The sequence below is a fragment of the Patagioenas fasciata genome, chromosome 1 (genome assembly GCF_037038585.1).
Source record: "Patagioenas fasciata isolate bPatFas1 chromosome 1, bPatFas1.hap1, whole genome shotgun sequence".
In the NCBI taxonomy this organism is placed as follows: Eukaryota; Metazoa; Chordata; class Aves; order Columbiformes; family Columbidae; genus Patagioenas; species Patagioenas fasciata.
Window position 1 is genome coordinate 24,883,701 of NC_092520.1, and position 23,930 is coordinate 24,907,630.

The window sequence follows — 23,930 nt, forward strand, 5'->3', positions numbered from 1 at the left end:
TGGACTTTTTACTGGTTTCCTAATTGTGGGATCTCTGGGTAGCATATTAGCAATGGGCAACATGGTAATGTGCAATATGCATGCTGAAATTTACTCCCACTATTGTTAAAGAACAGCCCAATAAAATAAAAAAAACCCCAGTGGGTACCAGCATCTTTCCTACATGAAAAAATTGTATCAATGATAGTTATAGGGTTTGAGACAGAAATGTATTGTAGTAGAAAGCTTTCTTTTTGATTATGAAATGGTTTATTGCAGAAGAATTAATATCCCAGCTAACTGCCTAAAAACTCCCATCTGATACAAATACTTACTGCAGCTGTTTTCCCAGGCAATGAGTTGTTGGATCGAGCATGTGAGCACTCAGGGGTCAGTGCTTTGGTTGTGCATTCAAGTAGTTTTTCTGGCAGCTGTGTTCTGAGAATTTCACTATAATGTACAGTAGTAAAAAGGGGTACAATTACTTCCTCTTCAATAAAACCCTTTTTTTTTTTTTGCCTCTTATCTGAAGTTATAGTCAGGAACACTTCAAATCACTTCCTGAAGTTGCAGTTATTACCTCCATGTGATTGGGCAAATGCTTCCATATTTTCTTTAATGTAAGATTGTTTGACAACAGACTTAAGCACAGCATCTTGCTCTGGATTTATGAAAGCGGGGTACTGCTGTGGCCTTTCCCTGAACCCTTTGAAATTGCACATAATATATTAAGAAAACTCAGTTCGTTTTTAAAATTATAAGCAGGCATCTGAGAGTACAACAGAAGCAGAGATTCTCCCTAACAGAAATTAGTACATTATTACTTCAGGCTTCCTGAGGAGCAAGAGACTCTAAAAAGTCTGTTTATTGGATATTATGCTTCATTTGCAATGCATTTCTTGTTGTTGTTTTTTAAACAGCTTAGAGGAGAAATAGAGCCAAGGTTTTAAAGGTCATAACCATCTTGGAGAAGCTCCCCAATAACAGACTTATTAAGGAGAAGCAAAGTACTTTTGTTACAATTGTATTGTAAAATAGCGTTTTAAGTCATTCATGGGTTTCATTTGAAGGGGTATATTGAAATAACGCTTTGCCCTGGATTCTCGGACTTATGCTCTGATAAACACTGATACTTCTGTCTTTAAGCCATCAAAATATTTTAATATTTAAAAATATTTGAATGTGTATTGTAGTTTTCGTTGTTTTAAAGAGTTGTTAGAATATGGAGGAAATGTAGTGTACAGTGTAGTATTTGACGGTGGCAGTTCCTAGCAAATGGTTTGACCCACTGTGTTTAGAGGTGGGAGATTTGCTCTTTCTGTCATGTATAAAACCTTCAAGGTGTCTACAGAAGTGGCACGTTTTGGAAAATAAAGCTGTAGGGAGACTTGAGTGTGTATTCCACAACCCTCCTTTGTCAAAGCTGTCAGAACAGATGACTGGCAGAGCTTGGCTTAGTTAACCTCCCAACAGGGGGGCTGAAAGGAGGATACATATGCTAGCTCTAAATGTGTTTTGGGGATTAATTTCTGAAAACAAGAGAGTGGGAAAAATGTTGTAAAGTGCTTGTAGAGCATGTAGAGCAACAGCTAGGAAAGCATTTCTAATTCTGGAATTGTGCAATTCAACAACAGTGTCTATTATTATTAACTACTTATATCTCTGTCCAGCTCCTACGGTACCTGAAATATGTGGTCACATATGAATACTGGTATATAACTGCAGGGTTTGTATGCTTGTAAAAACAAATATTCTTGTAAAGACAGAGGTTTTGTCCTTTTATCTTCCTGTCTGCAATCCTGTAAGCAAACATTTTTACTGCTTTACTTTACCATGAAGTGGTTACATTTGAGTGAAATACCAGATGTTGAGCATACTGTTACTAAGATTTGCCACTTCCACAAAAAACCTCTGGACTTCTTTGGTTTTGCAATAAATTGAAAATAATAAGAAACATATTTGATAGATTGGCTTGAACTAGAACTATAAATCAGAACCCCTGATATTTTAGATGCAGGTGAATATCCTGTTTCAAATAAGTTTTGGTGTTATTTCTTTTCACTTTGGAACATTCATAATAGGATAAATATTTTTTAAAACAGTAGATGATAATTTTTTTATAGAGTTGATGCATTCCTGAGAGACACATTCTTTAGAGTGGTAGAGATGTTTCCTTTAGTGGATGAAGTTTGAATGTTTTATGTATTACTAGGTGCTATGCTTAACTGCCCTTGAAAAGGATTTAAAGTAAACTTGACAGAGTCAGCAAGCAGTGTGAACTTTCGTCTTATAGCCTTTCTTAAAGGAGAAATGATTTTTGTGTTTAAATGAGAATCTTGTGTTAATGAAATTGGCTCATATTCTTGAGCAGCATTCATTAAACAAAAATGTTTGGCATATGGATGGTCTAAGTGGAAAGGACTTAGGTCCTGGAGAGGTCAAGATGATTTGTCTTAGGAGCTGCAGAAGCCACCACCCTGACCGAGGGGAGGCTGCTGCAGCTCCATGTCCCCAGGTACAGCCAGGGGTGAGGCTGAGCATATGTTCGCAACAGGCATATATGCAGCACAAAACTTATACACACAATACACGAAATGTGATCTTCCGTGTAGATCAACATGGGCAGAAACCACAGCACTCGCACCAACACAAACTGTATCAGCCACGTTTTGCTTCTCTGACTGATCAGGATGAAAGCCTGGTTGTGGAATATGTGTTCATAAATATACGTACCTATAACATGGATATTCCAGTAGCTGGTCTTTGACACTCGGTCTATGCAGTCACTGGCCCTTGCGGTCTCTGCAGTTGCCAGCATGTTGAGCTTGCTGTGCAGCTTGTGGCTCCCTGCCAGTTGCTGATGCTCAGCCCTGCTCCTGCACACATGTGCACACTATGAAACCTTCCAGTATCTTTAGACACTCAGTGTATCCAGTAGCTGACCCCCAGACCCCCTCGTCTCACTGTTGCCTCGGGCATAGACACACACGTGCAAATGGGTCTTTCTGGTACTGGTGCAGATTTATACACTACCAATAGCTAATCCTTGCACCTCAGAGGTTCTCCTGTAGCTGGGACCTCCCAGTTCCTCTGGTAACCAGCTGTCAGGCCCCTGGGTCTCTCCAGTGTCTGCCCAAACTTGGGGCTGCTCTGATACCTGGCTCCCAAGCCTCTCCTGCTCTTAGTCCAGCTTGATGCTCATGAGCAATTACACACGTTGACACCCCCGCACACAATGTGCATCCACCCCACTCTCCCCAGTTTCTGTCAGTAGAGACGTTCACCCTGTGACTCATGGTCCCTCTCAAACCTCCAAAAACACACAGGCACATGGATCTTCCTGCCCAGGAGTTAGAAATGGAATTTAAGGAGAAGACAGGACAGACTGCAGTGGTCAGTGCAGGGTGTGGCCAGACAAGCATCTTGACCAGCAGTCTCTTTCAAGTGACCAGCCCTTTTTTTCTTCTATATCTATCAGTGGTTGGTCCTCCTCAAACCACTCAGATCCCTCTTTTCCTGGCCTTTCATCTTCCTTTAAGCATCTCATAATAAGTTTTGTGCTGCCTCAAAATTCTCTTCGCCTGGATCCCATAATGAATCCCATGCCCCTGTAGACAGTAACCCCTGTCAGGTGAGCAGGGACCCTCTCCTTTCCCTTTAGCTGGGGGTGTCACAGCTGGACAGGCTGATATGGAGGTACCAAGCTGGTGGAGCTGGGTCAGGATGTTCCGTATTCTTCAATGGCATTATTGGGGTTCCTCCTGTTACTGTTTTTCTGTGCTGCTTTGTGGTTATGGAGATGAGCCTTTAACCACCTAACCACAACAGTTTGTGGGATCATTTACCTGCTGGTAAAGTCATTTGTGTTGAAGTGCATTAACACCACCAGTGCTTTATTAGGTTAATTGTTGTAAGGGGCTGAACTTGGATGATGGGGAAGTTTAGATAAACTGTTTGGAAGGGTAGGTTTTTCTGGCAGGCAGATTTTTTACCTAACCCAGAGGATTCAAACATTTGTCAGGTGGTTGAGATCCTAATGATGCTGCAATAGAGAACTGTACTTGTGAAAGGGATAGGTAGTTAATCAATGGAGTAAGATACTGGCTATATACTATGGGATATATATCTTTCTTCCACGTTTTACGTGTATGAACTAGTGAGTAAATGATGATGCAGTTTGATTTATCAGAGGGCCATGTTTAAAGGGTGTTTGCTTGGGAACGTCCCCAGAATGAAAGCTTGTCCGCTAAGCACCTGGATCTGGCACGCCATCGAGGTTTCAAGTAAGAAAACAGCAAAGAAATTTATAGAAAGATTTTGCTTCTTTAATTTTTCAATAAGAAAAAATGCTAACTGCTCATTTTGATTTGTGCATAAACCTATGGTTTTTTGTCATGATGTTGGTGTGACAGTTCAAAGCTTAACTCAACAAAGGGTGTTGGAACTCTCATGTAAGTGCTGTGTGACACCATTGTCAATAGAAGCCTTTGTAGAATACCCTACGCTATTTGTAAGTCTTTCTTTACAGTATGGGATTTGATGATGCAGTAAAGCAATTAATGATATATTACTTAATTGATTACATGGAATCTATACAAAACATTTCACTTGAAGTGCATTAGTTCTATATCTATTGGAGAATGAAGAAATCATTAGTTAGAACAAGCACTTTCCCTATACTGCAGATCGCCTTGTTTTGTACCATCATAAGTCATCTGTTCTGTAGGGCTGTTTGCCAGTAGAAAACAATGAAGAGCTAAGTAGTCATTCCAGAGTAATTTTTTTTTAAGATTAATTGGCGTTTAGGAAGGGAAGTGCATATAATTCAAGTTTAATGGAAATATTTTTATTTTTCTTAAAGGAATTACCTATGGTTCTGCTTACTCATCAAATGGACGGGCATAAAGGTGCATGGACAATATTACCATTAATGAGACAGTAAGTGTAATGAACACCAGTTATTTTCAGATTTTTTTCCAGCAAAGCATATAGATAATAATTACTCGGGCCTCTCTTTCATAAGCAGAAGTTTTTGAATGAGTTGCAACCTTATCTCTTCACTTTCTTTCTATTCTTTTTTTAGTTTTCCAAAGTAATTTTCTGTGAAATTTCATTAAATCAGAGAAAGCTATTTTAAATAAAAAAACAAGAATAGTATGATGTAACTGAGCAACTACCTAAAATTATTAAGAAAGTAAACGAGTCAAAAGAAGTACCATTTAAAAATGTGTGGTTTTGTATTTGGTCCCTGCTTCTCACAGTGTGAGTTGTGAGGTATTTCAGAACTTTTGACCTTTCAGATTACTTGGCTGACTTAAGTGGATAAATTGTTTGGGTTTTTTTTAAGTAGATCATAATACCGGTTTGAGGTTTCTGTCTTTTACTTATTGTACTGTTTCTAGGAGGTGTATGTCTCTGTAGTGAAAAAAAGATACGTTTCAATATCTTTTTAGAAGCTCTGATGGCCAGTTTTCATCTTAGTATGGTCAGAGAAGTAATCTCAAATACCTTTTCTTCTTGTCTTTTGCAGGCAGTTCCAGGGAAGACAGGCTGCATTTACACAGTAGTATGTTGCAAACTGTTAGGAAGCAGTGATTCCTCTTTGAGAAAGTCCCAAAACTCCATAGCACTGAAGACTGTCCTTTGCCCAAAATTTGCATTTGAAACTGATGCCAGAGGCTCTGCAGCCTCTTGAGGTTTAATTTAGTTAATGTAATTCATTAGAGTTACTTAAAAGGATATTTTTGTTTTGGCTTGAGGTTTTTGCATCAGACCGGTTACAGGACAGGATGCTTTTCTGTCTTCTGCTTTCCATTGCTTTCTCCATGAGTAGAAACATGAAAAGAGCACTTGTATAGTAGCTATCTTTGACACACATGTAAACTGGAAAGAAGCAAAAGGAAAATTAAAGTAAATTGAAAATCTGGAAGATGATGTTGCAACTATCAATCATCTTTGTTTTTCCTTCTTATCTCCTGTCTCAATGACCTAGTGAATGACCTCTTCTGAATTGTTTATATCTCGGTGACCGGGTTTACAGATACAGCTCTTACAAGACAGCAAAACCCAGAAGCAAAAATAGAAATGCTAGTTTGTGTGATAAAGCAGAAGAAAATTCTTCAGAAATCAGGAGAGGAATCTTAAGTAGAGGATTTCCATCTCAAAGAGAATTGTGAAATAGGAAGGTCATTGTGTCTACTATTCCACTTACCACTTCTGTCAGAATGAAGACATGGAGTAGTTTAGAAGTATGTAGGTGTTGAGAAGCTTGTGCTTTTTAGTTTTTTCAATGGACAGAAGAGGAGGAAGGGAGGCTAAGGGATCAGCCCATTCTGCAGCAGCTGATGATGCTAAGAATTGTGATACAAGATGCATTCTTGTCTGAAAACTCCTTTCAGAAGAATGGCTTCCCTTACTCCTGTGATTGTCAGCATTTTTCAGTAGGCCTCTAAACAGTTATGACAATTCTTAATTTTCAGTTCTTGGGCACAGTTTAACTTGGACAAAACAATTCAGTTCAGAAGATGTAATTGTAAGACATCGATGGAGGTCATACGACACAGTACCCCTACTGTGTCCAGAAGGCCTACTGCATTTCTTCTCAGAAACCACATGCATTAAGCAGAGAAGAAATCCCTTTCTTAAATTATTATCCTGAAACGGGATTTTTACCTGGATATCTCCAATGTCTCCTTATAAACTGAACTCCAAATTTCTGTGCTATGAGATCTATATAAAACTCTATTCAAGCCTCGAAACTTACCCTTGGAAATCATTCTGTTTGTCCATCAATAGCTAGATGAACAGATCATTCTTTTTGTGAACTTGTAGGTGCTATATTCACAAGACGCGATAATTCTTCTAGTGTTTCCGCCTTGCCCCTCACCCACCTGTTCTCTTGTAAATCCAAATATTTCTCCTGAAGTTCTAGCTCGGCACTAAAGTGTGAGAGAAAAGCCTTCAGTCTTCACAGGGTGTTGAATACAATAAATATTTTAAAATATGAGAGTATCTGATACCCTTTATTTGTTTGGCAAGTTTTAGAAGGAACAGCTGAGATGTGTCTTTCCCAGCTGGTTGTATCCCGTTCACTTGCCTGAATGGCAAAGAGTTGCTCAGATTTCAGCATTGTGTGGGCAACATATTTGCTTTTATGAACAAAAAGAATGGATGGTCTGGCAATTATAGTTTAGCAGAGAGAGTATCATAAGTAAAAAGCAGTGAATAATCAAATACCATTGCAAGACATGGAGGAAAGGCAGCTTTATAGGAAGAGAGCTTGTCCCAGATGAAAAACAACTGAACTAGTTTAGCACCTGTCAACCATCTGATGCTTCTAGCCTGTAATCTGAAGACCTGCAGATGCAGATATCACATTTTCCAGCATAAGTATTTCTCAGATAGTGGGTTTGTGTTTTTGCAGTTTTTTGTTTGTTTGTTTGTTAGTTTGGAGGGTTTTTTTTTTTAAATATTGTTCCCGAAAACATAAATGATCCTATTACCCTTTTTCACTTATTTTTGCTGACTTAACATTTCTGCTGTTCATTTTCATTGCTGATTTTATCAATAGACAATGCTGTAGAAAAAGAAATCCGTGATGTTTCTAGGTGCTAATTTCCTTCTCCCTCTCCTCAGATGATTTCTTTAATTAAATCAACGTAAAAGCTATTCAAAGGAAAGTGGACATGTAAAGATTGGCTTTTTTTTTTTTTCCATTAGGCTGTCATGAATTCATAAGGCTTTGTTTTGTTAAGTAGCAGAAGAATAAATCTGGGAGGAGTAGAGAAATAAGGAATAAGAATTTTCTGAAGGAGTCAGGAAACCTGCGTTGAGATGAGTGTTAGCTTTGAGGAAGGTATGGGAGTCCTTTCAGCCTCTATGGTTTCACTGTACTGAAAAAACTAATTAAGGTTTTAGGTTGCAGACAATGATTATGATTAGTGTCAAACAGCTGTGAGAAAATCTGTCATTTGGCATTTTCATGAATGTTGCAAAGGTGTCAGATGCCAAACTATGGGGCTCCTTGGAAGAAAGTTAAGGTACAGAGGGGAAGGTACCTTAAACTACTGTCTGTAAACTTCTGAATTCATATGTGGTTATACCTGTAGTACCTATACATTTCCCGAGTGTACATTCTTTATGTATCTCCTTTCCATTCTTTCTGGAATAACTGATGAGGACTATATTAACAGACAGCAGCAGATGCAATATCTTTATGCATTCGCTGTAGTCCTTTGATGTATAATTCTAAGTTAGTAGCAAAAGCTTCTGTTTCTGTGTAAATGAGTAACTGATTGCAAAGTACTTATATTTGGGGAATATGGTTTGAATAACTCATTCTGTTCATAGACCACTTTATTAATAAAATATTCATTTCTTTTGTTAGCTTTTCTGTTACCTATGGTAGGAACTCCTCATGGATTTTCTTCTGTGAAGAAGATACAAGAATACAAGTTGTAAAGCTGCTAGAAGTACTTGGAAGATTTGACATGTCTAAGGTAAAATAAAAATTTAGATGTTTAACTTTCTTTTGAATGTGCTTGAATAGGTTTTTAGGTGAAATATGGAATCATTTAAAGCCCAAACTTATAAATACAGAACTTTAAAATTCCTAGTTATGGAACTGTTTCTGTGGTCCAGAATTTAATTTTGTAACACTGCCTGGATGGCTCATAGATCCAAACATTGGAAAAGATGTATCCAAACAGCTTAAAACAGGGATAGATTTCTGTTGCTGAGGCTGAAAATGGGCAAGATATTTAACATGAAGCAGTATGAGCGCCTGTCAGGCTGTTGAGGAACTGTTAAAATTCAGCAGAGAAAAAAATCCTTGTATGGATAGCCTAAAGTGATATAGCATCAATAAAAAGATGAATATAGTCTGGTGTGTGGTCCAGTCTCCCCGTTTTCCTGTCTGTAATCAGTTCTGATTTTCATCAGACAAAATGACCGATGTTCATTTGACTAACTTTCTCTGAACTAATACAGTAGAGTATTTTACTTGCATTCTGTTTCTGAACTTTATTGGTGATAAGACAGTTTTCTTTACCTGCTGGAAAAGAAACAACACCGCAAGACTTGCAAAGCAAAAGGAAAATGCAGTCACCAAGGAAAAAAGGAAAGTTAGCAATGCAACTGACATGGAAACTGGTTATGTTTAGAATTCTCAGTGTTCAGAAAAAAATTCAGGTCCTTTGCCTGGAATAAAAGAAGCCAAAATCTCCTATTCAAATACATTTTGCCTCTTTATGGTTACCTTGATTGGGTATTGAACTCAGCTTCAGTTTTCACTTTATTTACTTCTTTTGCAGGCACATGGCCCTGTTGTTTCATGCAGTTATTTTCTAAAATGGTGATAATAATAATTCAGAGATCTTATATTTTTAAACACTCTGTCTTCAAAATGGCTCAATGAATATATTTAGCCCTTTGGAATATCCATTTACTGCTGTTTCAGAAACACCTACTCCTAATTGATCTTCTCAGAATAGAAACAAGAATTTTTGTTCTAGAGGCTACCCTTATGCCAGTTTTAATCTCTCCTTTGCATTACATATAAATTGTATTACAATAACAAATTTAAGTTCCAACCTGCATTAAAAGGAAAATTAGTTAGTTTAGCAGTCCGTAACTGATGCCTTATATACAGTAGTAGTCCATCAATCACAAAATTTAAGATGAGTGAGACCAGAATGAGCTCATTCATTATTCATTTTAAAGTATCAGCAGTCTGCATAACGAAAAACTGGTATACATAAATCACAATAAAAGGTCTACACAGGGCATATTAATAGTTGATGAATCTGCAGCTTTTCAATCTGGATATGTAGAGATTAGGAACAGAACTGTTGAGTCTGATACGAATGTAATATTGAGTGAAAACAGATGTGTGAAAGCATCGTAAGAGACTGTGGAGAAATGTTAAGAGAACAACCTGCACTGATAACCAAAGACGTTATTGACTGCAGGAAAACTAAAAAACAGTGAGGGATTTATATAAAGACCTCAAGGCAAGCACTCAGGTCATGAATTAAGTCTGAACATCAGAATACACTTTTTTACTGTGAGGGTGACCAAGCGCTGTCACAGGTTGTCCAAAGAGGTTGTGGACTCTCCATCCTTGGAGGTAACTCACAAACTGTGTGAGCATGGTCCTGAGCAACCTGCTCTATAGATGGCCCTGCTTGAGCAGGGGAAGTTAGACCAGATAATCCCCAGAGGTCCTTTCCAACCTCAACCCCTCTGTGCTTTAACAGCAGATTGATTCAACTTGTGCTTTCATAATGGAAGATAGCAGCAAGGTTAAACCAAATTGTGTGGGCCACCCCTCTTTCTGTCATCCCAACGGGATGATTGACTACAGCCCCCAAGATATACAGAACGAGTAAACCAAGCTGATAGGCAGCAATGACTTGGTAGCTGTTGATACCTAAAGGATATAAAAGATGTGTCTAAAGAACAGCTTGCTTTGAGAATCACAAGAAATCATAAGATGTTGTAATAAGACAGTGAGGATGTGACAGGTGAAGTCTCGTGTCCTTTGTATCAGACACAAGTCTTGAACAGATGCATTCGGCATACTCGTCGTCATATTTGTGAGTGGATACAAGGGTGAGTGGGTAGAATCAACTTGATTAGCAAGTTGGGTGAAGTCACCTGTGCCCTCCCTAAGTCTGGTATTGAGTTTTGTTGTATTACATTCCTTTAGCTATTAGTTTGAAGTGTTCTAAATACTGTGGTCTTCTAGAGGTAGGTGATTTTTGCCATTTTTGAAGCACAATATTTTAACTGATCCTGTGGGTGGTAGTTATCCATAGTGCAGTAAGTAGTGGTTATCCATAATGCAGTAAGTCACATTCTTTTTTTTTTTAAATCCACATCTTTGCCTACATGAAATTTGATTACCATCATTCCTTTAGTTTCTTTACAAGCTCCTTTGCATATAACTAATTTAATCTTGTAAAGTCAGCCTGCACAGATTGTCTTGTCTTACATATCAGTGTAGTGAATAAACAATGTTATGACCAAATAAGCTTGGAGAGTATTGGCTGTAACCTGGAATGCCTTCACTGTGATTTGTGGCTTAATATTACCAGAAATAATATTATGTGAAAGCGTGAGGAGGGTATATGTATAGGTTTAATTTTCTGTGTTTTATAGAGAAAGAAAGCGAAGGGTGGGTGGGTTTTTTTTAATCCATAGATTGCTTTGCTGTAAAAATTAACCTGCAAAATTAGGATGTGTAAAGATTGCTTTTTGCTCTGTAACATAACAAAGCTGAGGTCCAGAAAGAAACTGTCTGTAGATGGTACTGTCATATTGAAATGTTACTATTTACTAACTGTTTATGTAACAAAATAGTGTGCTTGGGTTTCCGAACATTTTGATGCCTTGGAGACCCTAAAAGAGTTAAAAAATGTTGTTCACAAATGAGTCTAAAGAATTATTTTGATTCTTTCAAGGCAGTAATCTTTCTGCATAAATATTAGTATGCTTGCCCATTTTTTAATCCTTCCAGTGAACACTACTGAATCCTTCCAGTAAAGGAAGGTGAAAACGGGGATTGTGGTTGAAAGTGTAAGCAGCAGCTTCTGTAGTGTAGTGGTTATCACATTTGCCTAACAGGCAAAAGGTACCAGGTAGAAATGCAATTTTATTGGACCACTGGAACAGGCTCCCCAGGGAGGTGTCACAGCCCCAAGCCTGACAGTGTTCAAGAAGAGACTGGAGAACACCCTCAGACACATGATGTGAACTGTGGGGTTGTCATGTGCAGGGACAGGAGTTGGACTTGATGATCCTTGTGGGTCCCTTCCAACTCAGGACATTCTATGGTTCTGTGAAAGTATATATCAAAGGCTGAGTAAGTAGGTATCAGGTAACAGCTCCTATGAAGGTGGTTAAAATGGTAGGAAAAAATCTCCACCCTTACCTTCTCCATATATTGGGTAGTGTCAACTTGACTTCAGCTGTTTCTTCAGCAGATCCCTGAACACCCACCTCTCAGCATCAGGAGCACCTCATAGCTGTGACTCAGTGTGTGGGGCAAGACAAGCATCCCCAGTAGCTCTGGGGTTTTTGTCTCCTGGTGCATACAGACCTCTCTGCTGCTGTGTGCTGGCTGCACACTGGTCCAACCTCACTCATTCCTCCTCATCGACTGTGGGGAGCTGAATGATTTAGTTCAGTCTATATAGCAATATCTGTTTGGAGTTAGAAAGATGGCGACTGAGAATCAAGATAGTCTTGAGTTTGAAACTTTTGCTTAAATATTTTCCATTTTGTCCTGAATTTTGTGTAACTTAATTATTTACCTTGTGTGAAGTGTGTGAACTGTGCTGATACCTTGAAGGAATTTTTCATTGTTGCTCATTGCTGCCTCTTTAAAAGAGAGGAAAAATAAAATAGGGCAGGGAGTATGGAGAAAGAGAATCTTTTGTGAAAAACCAGTTGCCCTAACACTGAATCTGTTTTAGTGATGGATTTGTAAATTGTCAGGAAAAAGAAAAACCTGAGTTACTGTCATGATGCAAAGAACTCACTTTAAAGATTTAATATAACCATTAAGGTGATTCAAAGTTCTGATTAATGATTCGTACTGTAGGCCTGAAAAATCAGTTTATATATTTTTTTAAAAAATTATATGTATGCACATTCTTTTTTCCCCTTCATTACAGTCCTTACTCTGCAAAAAAAGAAGAGGGTAGACTTGTTTTATATCTATTATAAACAGAAAGATTAAAACAACTGACAGTAAGTTAAAGAAGTATTTAAGTCAGTAAATTATTTTCATATATAGCAGAGTAAGCAGTAAGTTCTTAAACACTGTTATTAAAACCTCTAATGATAATGCTGCAACTTAATTTTTTGCTTTACAAATGCATACTTGGGACTTTCTTCATTTATTTGTTTTGAAGATCAAGGTATTTAAAATGTATTTCCTTTTTATGTTCCTTAGTGTAAAAGAGGCTAGACAGATGGAAGTTCTAAGTGGATATGTATGTAGTTCTTCAGTGCAATGCTTTTGAGTGTCTTATCTGGTCAGTTGCCAGCTTGGGCAGTCAAACACTGGAGCAGGTTGTCCAGGGAGGTTGTGAAGCATATTCAGAACATGACGGAGTCCTGGGCAACCTGCTCTGGGCCTGGACTAGACAAACTCATTTTCACTGGGGGCCACTTCAGACAATGATTTGGGGATTCAGTGCTCTTTGAACAGGTGGAATCCAGGCCATATGCTGGAGTTTGAAAATACGGTGTGTATTTGAAATCAGAGAACTGCCTTTAGTTTCGTTTCTTACCAAGTTCAGTTTTTGTCCGGATCATTGTGAACAACGCACTTCCCTTGTTTTTGTTTTCAGGTTTGCTTTATTCAGCATGAATGCAGTCAACATCTTCACTAAAAGGATGCTGTAGATGAACAAAACTGTTTCCTATATTCCTTTACAGGAGTGGTTTTTAGGAAAAGCATTATATGATGAAGAATCTACAATAATTCACCATTATGCCTTTGCTGAAAATCCTACAGTCTTTAAATTTCCAGATTTTGCTGCTGGTTGGGCACTTAGCATTCCACTTGTTAACAAGTAAGAACTGAATTTTTAATCACTTCTTGTTTATTGGCAGTAATTGAGAATCCTTAATTTATACAGTTTTTCTAGATGCTAATCAATATTATTTTAATGAGTTATGATTTCATATGGATTAATGCTTTCCATTAAATATTAAGGTGTTCCTGCAGCACAGTTGAAGGTCTTATTGCAGATCATGTAGATAAGATATGCAAAGTCAAGTTTTAATTTTGAGCTGTGTTTGAATTGAAGTCAGTGGTTGCAGCCTAATTGTGGCAGACAGCTTGGGATGAACTCAGCTGTTCTCCAGTGGGTTTGACTTCAGAGCCCACACTGAGCTCTTGCTGCTGCCACCTGTGGTACCAGCATCCATCCCAATACCTGGATGTCAGCTTTAGTTTGAGGATCTGAGGTGCATAGCAAGGCATTCAGTCTGGCACAGTAATGTGCAGCTAGCCCTGGCTGTGCCTGCAGAGCCTTGTGCTACCGCTATAAACTTACCTGGAAAATACTTCTTTGATAAAATTACCTTTCATCTTTATTCTACACATTCCAAGCATAGTTATTATGAATAAACACTTAAGAATTCATTAGTAGACAAGGGTACAGAAATAGATTTGCTGTGCATGTGATTTCTTTTGCTTCACTCTTCCTGTCTAAAAGTTAACGTCACATCAGTTAGTTAATAGTTGACCCGTACTAGTTGTTCAACTAGTTCAATGCAATCTCTTGTCATGTTAGAAATGTGATCTCCCTCAGCAGCTCTATTCCTGGATCTTGGAGTGACTGCATTGCCCTCCAGAAGTGTTTCTCACGCTATAGAGACAGCCTAGATGTTTATTTCAGATTAGACGCTCAGTTTTTAAATGAGATCTGAAAAGTTCATAGATTTCAGAAGTTGAATGTATCTTGCTGTAGCAAGGATTGACGTTCTCATAAATTGAAGGTGCCTAAATACTCTGCTTTAGAATGCACAACAAGCGAATATTGTCTGAAGTTTGAGATGCTGATCAATATTGAGCTTCAAACATGCTGTTGCTTTTATTCTGTTGAAAATGTTACACCGGACTCTTCATCTACTCCGGATGCTAATTTCTTCCTGGTCAGGAAGAATCTATCAAAATGTGTGTGCTGAAAATGAATATTAACATTATCACACTGTGTTCAGATATTTTAAAAAAATAAAAATATATGAAAAAGAAGTATAAGTTGGTTCTTGGGGCAATAAATACTGTGATTTTTTTTTTTCCCTTGCAAGATGGTCAATAATACCAGCCACACTCTGCTGCATACACTAGTGATTGATTTTTTTTTAGTATGATTTTTTTAGTAAATTTCTTCGTTTTTAATTGAATAGGCTTGCAAAGAAGTTGAAAAGTGAACCGCTGAAGTCAGACTTTACAATAGATTTAAAGCATGAGGTAAGCAGTATTGCGATGAAAGAAGAAACAGTCTCAAATCTGTATGTTTGGGTGGTGATAAATGATAATGAAAATATTTTCTTTCTTAGACGTTGCTAAAAAATTTGACTGAAATGGCATGCTTAATTTCTTTCCCTTCCTTTAGAATATTGTAATACTTTAAAACTGTATTTCAATCATAGAAGAATTCATTAATAAAATTGCATTCATATATGAAGACATAGGTGATTGTTTACAGTACGGTATCTGCTAAGGCTTGCTTTAGAAAGAAAGAGAGAGATGTCAAAGTCATGAAACATAAGCTGGTGTGAACAGTGTCTCAGATATGAGCTGGCCTCACTCACTTTCTAAATCAGACTCTAGGAGCTGAATATGATGTAGTTTGGATTACATACTCTGAGGAACCGAACTGTTGTGTGAACAATCAACTCTGCAACTTGCAGCATGGAAGTCTGGAATTTTTTCTTTATTGCCTTTGTTTTGCAGCAGTTTTAACAGGTACCCACTAGGTCTTCCAGAGAGTAAGTGAGTTGACCAAAAGGAACATGGGAAGAAAGGAGTGGAGGGATCTGAAAGAATATCAGTGCTGCTTTTTCTGAAGCTTTTTTGTTTTTTCTGTCTTCAAAATGCGCAGCCAGGGTTTTGTACTGTCACCAAAGTGAACTTCTGAACCAGGGTGGAAGGGGAGGATGAATCTGGAATAACTTGCTGATTTTGGCTTCACAGTTTGAATCATGTTGAATATTTTTTTTTTTTATCCTGAAAGTCAACTATTTTAAAACAAACAAACAAACAAAACACAAACAAATGAAGAAAACCCAGAACAAAACAAAAAACCAAACCACTTAAAAATGCTGCTGTTGTTCCAGATCTTTATTCTGTGATGGTTATAAACCTTCTCATTTCCAACATAAATCTACAGGTTATTTATAGAGTATAAATTGGTAGCATATTTAAATGAATTTGGTTTTGTGCCGACAACACTATTCTTTCACATAGTTTCCCCTCCTTGACTGATATATTTCTCAAAAGCAATTGGGCCCCTCTCAGCTTTCATTTTGCTATGTGAAGCGAGTCAACAAGTTGGTTTTTTCCTCTTGTTAATTTTTCTAAATCCAAGACCTTGGGCTTCACGCTGTTAATCTTCTTTTTGTAAGTTACCTCAAAGTCATTCATGTATTTCCAATATTCCAGTCTACCTCAGCACTGACAAAGCTTCTAAACGTAGTGCCATTAAAAAAAAAATCATTAGCAGGCATTTATTTTATGTGCCACAGATTGCTTAATGGAAAAGAACTGATCACTCAACTACAAAATGACGGCATCCACTTCTTATTCTGGTAGTAGTTCTTTGTATATGTTTCATTTCAAATTTATTGCCACTGATAACCTATTTTAGCACTGTAGTTATTCTTTCTTCACAGTCTCATGTCTCCCTAGAGACAGTTCTTTTCTCCCTCATTTATTTTATAAATCACCATCTTGTGCTTCTCAAATCATTTTATCTCGATGTCCTTGTGTGAATCAAGATTGACAACAAATCAAAGCATATAATCTGTGATCTTTAACGATTGTGTAATGTTTAAATTTATGAAGGATGATAAATGTTTGAAGAAATGTTCAGTTTGACAGAGTCCTAATGACATGTGCATCTACTTTTTTGTGCTTTATTGTGCTCTGTATCAGGTGTTTTTCACTCCACTACTTTCCAGGTCCCTGTTTCTTATATCCTTACCATTTCTATCACTTTCCATCCGGAAGGCCTATCTTGCAAATATGGTCAGACTTTTTGTAAACTGCACAATACATAGCATGTTCCCTGATGCTTATGGAAAACTGGAAGTGAATAGTGGATTTTTTTGTATATCTGACATGAGATTTGAATTTAAACTAAGACTATTTTTTGTCTTTTTATTGTAAATACATTTCTGTTGTTTTAGGAACAATCTGTCATCATGTTCTGTAGCTCAAAAAGGCACTCTAACCTCACATCTGAAATAGGATAGCTTCACACCATTCTAAGGCTTTCTATTGAAGACTTCATTACTCAGTGGGAGGTATTAGCATAGTTTCATAAATAATTCATATTAAGTTAAAATTGTAAAATATTTTTTATGCTACAGGAGCATTGGCTCCTTATTGGTTCATATGATAGGTGTTAATTCTGAATAGCTGAATTCTGAACTAACACAATCTTAAGATGTAGTAGAAGCTCTTTAGAAATCGCATTCCTTGCTGTTATGTCATCTTCCAGCTACAAGGCAGGGTGAAGAACAACTTACATCCCATAATGTGAATGTGATGACAAGGCATAAAGATAACCTTGTGGATGTGTATATGTTTATTGGCTGTTCCTTACCACCAGCATGTCTGTGTTACATGTCACTGCCACACTCGAGGCACTATCAATATATTTCATAGAAATGCTGTCATTAGAGGGAAAAGAGTTACTTCAGTGCTGGTTTCTAACACTTGAGTGGACTGGAGTGGTTCTGCTGGGATGGAGCTACTCATGCATTTTCTCCCTGTAGCGTGACCTTTCCCTTTAGTACCTTGTTGAACTCATCTGTGATACTGAGATCTGTGTTTTCAGAAGCATTGCAAAACCAGCAAATGAACAGAGCACTTAACAATGGTGAGAACTTGCAAACTACAAAACTCATTGTATGGAAAGAACCTGCAGCTGAGTTACAGTGGTTTAACAAGCCACTACCAGCTGAGCAGTAGTAGTGACTATGTGCCCAGAGCTCCCAGTCATCTGCATCTGCTCAATTACAAGGAAAAATACAGTAATTTAAACTCTTTCAAGTGCAATCAAACCAAGTGTTTTTATTTTGTGGTTGAAGTGGTCTAAGAGTGCATGTGTTGTTTATGACAGCCCAGTTACAATCAGCAATTTGCTAAAATGTCATCAGTTGATTGTGTTCTGGTATGTGACTGTACCCTATCAAAAATCTTTCAGATCTGGAAACTTAAGTTTCAAAAATATGATTGTGTTCTCAATCCTGTCCCCAGTCATACCAGGGCCTGTAACAAACTGGGAATTATATTTTATTCCCTCTGAGTTCCAGAAATGGCTGTGTGCAGGTAGTCAGGATTTTCTGAGGATGTTGAGACCTAAATGAGATGGGCAGGAATTTAATCATCTATGACTTAGAAGTCTGTAACTGATTTGATGATTTGGGCTTGTCCAGACCATAGTTACTGCTCTTGGTTTATGCCCAGTTCTTCCTGAATACTGTGGAGAAGGAAATATTTTGTCCTCTTAATAACAGCTTGATGATTGCATTATTTTCTAAAAGAGGAGCTGAATTCTGGCTGTGGCGGGGTTTAAAGCTAACAGTTCCTAAGTAGGCATAGAACAGTGAAAAGGAGACTCCTTTTCTTTGCCTTTGCTGGGTGCTGGGTCTGGTCCCATATTGCAGTGAAGCACGTAACTTGTTTTCCATGCAAGAGTCAGTGGGAATTTGTGTAAATAACAAGGGACACAGGACCTAGAAGCTAGGCCTGGTTTTCCTCCCTTGGAGCAGTCCTGTTCCCCCTGTGCAGTGCAGCCAGGCTCCCCTTCCCTACCCTGTCTCATTGGTTCCATGAATGTTACGTTTTGCACAGCAACTCGGTTTCATGAGGTAGCACAGAGGGTCTGTGTGCCAGAATATCTGTGGTTTGTTGGCGTGAGCATCCTTTTGAAAACCAGAAGCTGTAACTTCTGAGTCAGGGAGAAGCCAACCTAGAACCCAGATCTCCTACATCTTGAGCATAAGCTCAAACAGCTCTTGTCCAAAAAAGCTTTCACATCTTCGGCCAGTCCTCAGGGGACACAAAGCATTCAGAATCGGGAGTGTATGGCAGTGCAGCTGGGAAGCTGTGGATCCACATTCATACTGAGATACTATTTTGTGCCTTTTAGATTTTTAAGAACTTTGTTTTGTCCTTACAAGTTTCTGAACAGTTTTATGTGAAATGAAGGGAATCTTTTAACTGGTCTGAGATAGGCACCTAGTGTAGAAGTTTCCTGCCTGAACACTTAGCCTGTCAAAATTATAACCAGTGTAGAAGTATTGCAGTAGGAATGCTGGACAAATGTAAGTGTTCCTGATGTGTCATGAAGTACAGATTGAAATATTTTTATTATTAATCGAATATAAATACAAAAAGGTTTTTTCTCTTCTTCAGACATCACTGATTTGCTTCTTCATTTTTCTCTATAAATTTTGGCTGGCTTCTTATTGTTGCATTTACAATGGACAGAAGACTACTATAAGATAGCACAGCATATCTATTATATTATCCTTCATTGTATTTTACAGCCTCTCAGGGTTTCATTACTGATTTTGAGCATTTTGAATTGTTGTAAGAGAATGGGTCTATTTTGAAAAGCTGAAAATTGCCACACAGGATGAAACAGGCTATTCCAAATTATCAAAATCATTTATAAAGAGCAATACAATAAGGATTTTTGTTTAATTTAAAAGAAGGTAGAAATATTTACTCTACCACTTCTTATAAAAGTTAAAGATGGGTTGTTTTGACACGATTAAATATATGAAACTAATTGTATAGGTATACAGCTTCAATTTTCCTGCTAAGTTTGTCCTGTAATATGATCTCTTTTCATGCCCTGAGAGTCTTTATCCAGTTTCATTACTGATTTCTATTTTGATAGATTGCCCTGTATATTTGGCAGAAAGGGGAAGGACCACATCTAACTCCAGTGCCTGAGTTCTGCACAGATGATGTGAACTCAGATAAGGTTGATCATTGTGCAACAACATTCAGTAATTTTCTGCCACTTTGTGTAAGTACCATATTTTAAATGCCACTTGCTTAGTAAATGTAAGACTCTTACTAAAATGTATAATACTTAACTTCAAAAATTCCAAACCTTAAGAAAAAAATTTTTTATAAGTTAAAAAGAAAGGTTGTTCTGTCATTTATCTGGGTTTGGATATAATTTCAGCCTTCTGTGGCACAGGATATTTCCTGGCAAACAAATATTGCATATGCTCTAATGAGTCTTTTTACTACAGTGTTTGAGCAGCTCGTGATCTATAAAGTATTTTTCCTTACAGTTCTCTGAGATACTGTAGTATAGATAATCTTTTTTCGCAGATGGGAATTTAAAATTGTTGAGGCTAAAAATAAAATGTAATACAGTATTTCGTGCATTAAATTACAACCCATCTCTTCTACATCTAGGAGAATACATTTATGATATTATGGGTTAACTGCTGCTAGAGGCCAGGAGAGCAAAATTCTAGGAGCTGAAAAGGAAAACGAATGAAAATGTTAAATGATTTTTTTAGAATTGAGAAAATTCAAAGATTTATACTGTGCAGCATTTAAGTTTCTTTATCCAAGTATTATACAGTTGAACATGTTCTCATAGTGATTAATTTCAAAGAAATATTAAAACCCAGTATTTTTCAGATGAATCATTCTTAGCTCAAGCTCTACTACTCATTCTCCTTGCCTAACGGTATGTGTTTTAGCTCATGTTAGAGTACTAGATCAATGGAAAAAGTATTTAACTAGTGTTATTTTAGGAATTTTAAACTTCTGGTGACCTTTTTTTCCAAGAGACAAGAACGTACTTTCTACTGTATTACTGATACATTATTCTACTTGATATGCTACACAAGAAAAGGCATTTTCTGTTTTGTTGTATGCATGGACATACAAATACTGTAACATGTTACAGGCAAGCCCTGTAATTTCTTTTTTTTTTTTTTTGTTCTGTTCATATAGGGAGAGCCAGTGAAAAAGGAAGATGTCTTTGTTGCTGTAAAAACATGTCAGAAATTTCATGCAGACAGAAGTAAGTTGTTGGTAAATCAAGGTAGTATTACATTCTACGCAATATAGTTTATGAAATTAATATTTAAAAACCGAGCTGATATATGCTGTCTCTGCAGCTGTTTGGGACTAAGTGTTTGCAAAATCCACTGGGAAACATGAAAGCTGTGAAGTGTTTAAGATGAAAAGTTGTGGTCGCTTGATGTTTCATCATTAGTGGCTGTTTGGCAAAAATCTTGAAATTGAATACCTAAATTAAAATTATGCATGAAGTTAGCTTATATTATTGCAAATTGGAGTTGTTGCAATATTAATTAATATAGCAGCTATTAATATCCTTTGGTTCAGTTCTGTTCCTTGTACTAGCAGTGAGAATGGTGCAGCTGTCTGGTGGCTGATCTAGAAATCTAATTAAGCTGAAGGCTCTCTCCCCACCTCCATCCTTTTCTCCTGCCCTTCCCTCCTGTAGAATTTTGAACACCTTATGCTGCCATATTCCTTCTGTCTCTGGTCACCCTGTGCAATTGGATTTGCACAGGTGGTTTACAGTGCTTAGAATGGGAAATTTTGTCTCTTGTAGGGACCCGGTCATGTATAGTACTTTACCCAGGCCATGGCCCACATCAAGAGTCCCCCAGGTGTCTGACACTCTAGCGGGTTTCATCTGGAAACTGGAGTGTTAAACAAGTAATGACAGTCACTATGAAAATATGACCATGATACCCATGGTCAAATCAACAACCAAAAAAAAAACCATTACAGCTGAACAAGTTATGTCCAGTGAGTACTAATTTCCTTCTCAGAGGCACAGAAAATAATGGTGGAGACACTCAGCTTCAGCTGATACAGTGAGACTCAGCTGAGGTAGATCTGGTGTCTACAAAACTTGGAAGGAAAAGTTCCAAATCCGCTGATTCAACAGAAGACACTGTACCTACTTGATACCAGCTACTGGTCCATTCTAGTTTACTTCTAGACATTTTGTTTATAAGGAAATTAGGGAATGGATTTATTTCCAGGAGTTTGCTTGAATTTTGTATGTCCATGAATACTCCAGATACATAATATTGTCACCATTAGGCTTAATTTGTTCATAAACTTAATTTAAAGCAAATTTCTTATTGGAAAAAAAAAGAAAATGAAGTAATGGCTAGTAGCTGTACCAAAGTTGTCACACTTGTTGTCAGGGGACAGGATGAAGATAAAAACTCAGTTCTTAATGAAGTCTCCTAAGAACTGTAGATTCTGTCACTTCTGAATTTAGACTATTTGCCAGTTACTTTTTTTTTTCCTCACAATAAGGTTTATGGATTTTTTTTTCCTTAATGCTACTGCACTCAATGAAGGCACATTTCTAGTATTTTAATGACCTAATCATTAGGCTATCTTTGAAGTAGCTTTTGACAAAACAAAATTGACTGTCCTGTAATTGGAGTTCACTGAAGAGTTCTCCTTTCTGGATCCATGTTAATTTTCTTACATCAAAATTAAAACCAAAAAACCCCTACCAAGCCCTGAAAGTCAGAAAAGAACATGAGGTATCAAAAAGATCATGTGAACATCCTTCAAGAAACACCTGTTGAAGACTGAGGAAAATTCTTGAACTTTCCTCACAGCTTCCAGTGTTATGCAATAGAGGATAATCTTACTCAAGATTTTGAAAGATTAATGGGTGCCAACTTCAGAGAGCTCCTTTTACCTGGTAAGTCATTTTTATTGTATGCCAAAGAACTATGTTAGTTCAACATTAAGGCTTGGAATTCGATGTGCAAAAGCTATTACATTTTACTTCAGAATATACTTCAGATGCAGTTCTCCTTAAACACACTGTATATGGTTACATAAGAAAATTTAAAGACTGTGAACATGCATTGAGGTTCTAGAAGTAGCACAAATAAAGTATAATTAAGAGCTTAGAGCTGACCCTTTATAAGTATCTCTGTAGTGCAGTATTAAAACTTCCATGTGATCACAAGTATTAATACATATTGATAAATATATGCATGAACAGCTAGTCAGAAATTTCACATAGTTGTTCTTTGGAACATATGAGTTGTTAGAAATTACTAAGTATTGTGGGATTCAGTTCACAATAGATTTTAGTCTGGATGGTGACACTTCAAAACAAGCAAGGAACAGAGAAAGACATTTTAGGTAATAGGCCCCTTTTTCGACCAATTAGCTGAGATGAGACTTGGGTCCTTGCTTCAGTGAACTTTTCTTCTTTATACAAAGAAGCGGCACTCCACTGAAGAAACTGAGAGGCTCAGTCCCTAATCGCAAACAGTTCTGTATGTCAGAGCACCCTGCTGGTGCTGAGCTCCTTGGCTGGAGAAAGGTGAAACAGCCTTTACAGGTGCGACTCTTCCGTCGGGTGAAGGTTGGAAGTATTTTGTGTATCTTTGATATTTCTTTTTCTGAAAGCTTTCTGATTTTGTTCTTCTGAGAAACATTTTTTTTAAAAAGAACCTTTCCACAAAACCAGAAAATAATTACCTGCCTACTTGGTTTTTTAGGTTTGTTTTTTTTTTGGGGGGGGGAGTTTTCATGGTATCATCTGTCAATTAATGCATGATTATGCAGTTGTTATATGATGTAATGTGACTTTTTAGTACATAGGAGGTAGAGTTAATGTATTGTGAAATTCCTGGCTTTGTTTCAAAACTCCACTGTCATGTTGTATGAACATATTTTTTTGTACATAATTCCCTTTGAGAGGAGTTTTAAATGTCTAAAACTTTTAAAAGCAATATCATCCATTGCACAATGCTAGAGAAGTGAAATTACAGTTTTTCCAACCATTAAAGCCTTTACATTAGTACACAGAGTTCTTAATACTCTACCTCAACAGTCACCTTTCAGTTAGTTTTAATCTTATCAAACTGACAGTCAAGAATAATAAATCTTACAAGTCTCTGCATGATCAGAGCAGAGAAAGTAAGCAAGTAGGTAGACAGAAACATCACATTAGGTGATGGATGATTCCAGCAAGGGGCTAAAATGAGTTGTTCACAAGTCTGAGAATTATATAGGAATAATGGGAAGTTCTGTAAATATTTCCTCCATTAAAAGAGCTCGCTACTACTAATGAGACCTAATAGATGGTGGCAACATAAAGCAGACAAACAATGATAGTAGAATCATACAATGTCCTGAGTTGTAAGGA

At 37.3% G+C, this 23,930-nt stretch overlaps 1 protein-coding gene across 1 annotated transcript in view; it reads left to right on the forward strand.

The window, feature by feature from the left end:
* Positions 1-23,930, forward strand: part of B3GLCT (beta 3-glucosyltransferase) — a 63,336-nt gene that overhangs the window by 26,534 nt on the left and 12,872 nt on the right. Inside the window, exons 5-10 of the mRNA XM_065830036.2 lie at positions 4,841-4,917; positions 8,366-8,477; positions 13,426-13,562; positions 14,905-14,968; positions 19,635-19,766; positions 20,717-20,786. Of these exons, the coding sequence (XP_065686108.2) occupies positions 4,841-4,917; positions 8,366-8,477; positions 13,426-13,562; positions 14,905-14,968; positions 19,635-19,766; positions 20,717-20,786 (592 nt within the window). The remainder of the gene's footprint in view (positions 1-4,840; positions 4,918-8,365; positions 8,478-13,425; positions 13,563-14,904; positions 14,969-19,634; positions 19,767-20,716; positions 20,787-23,930) is intronic.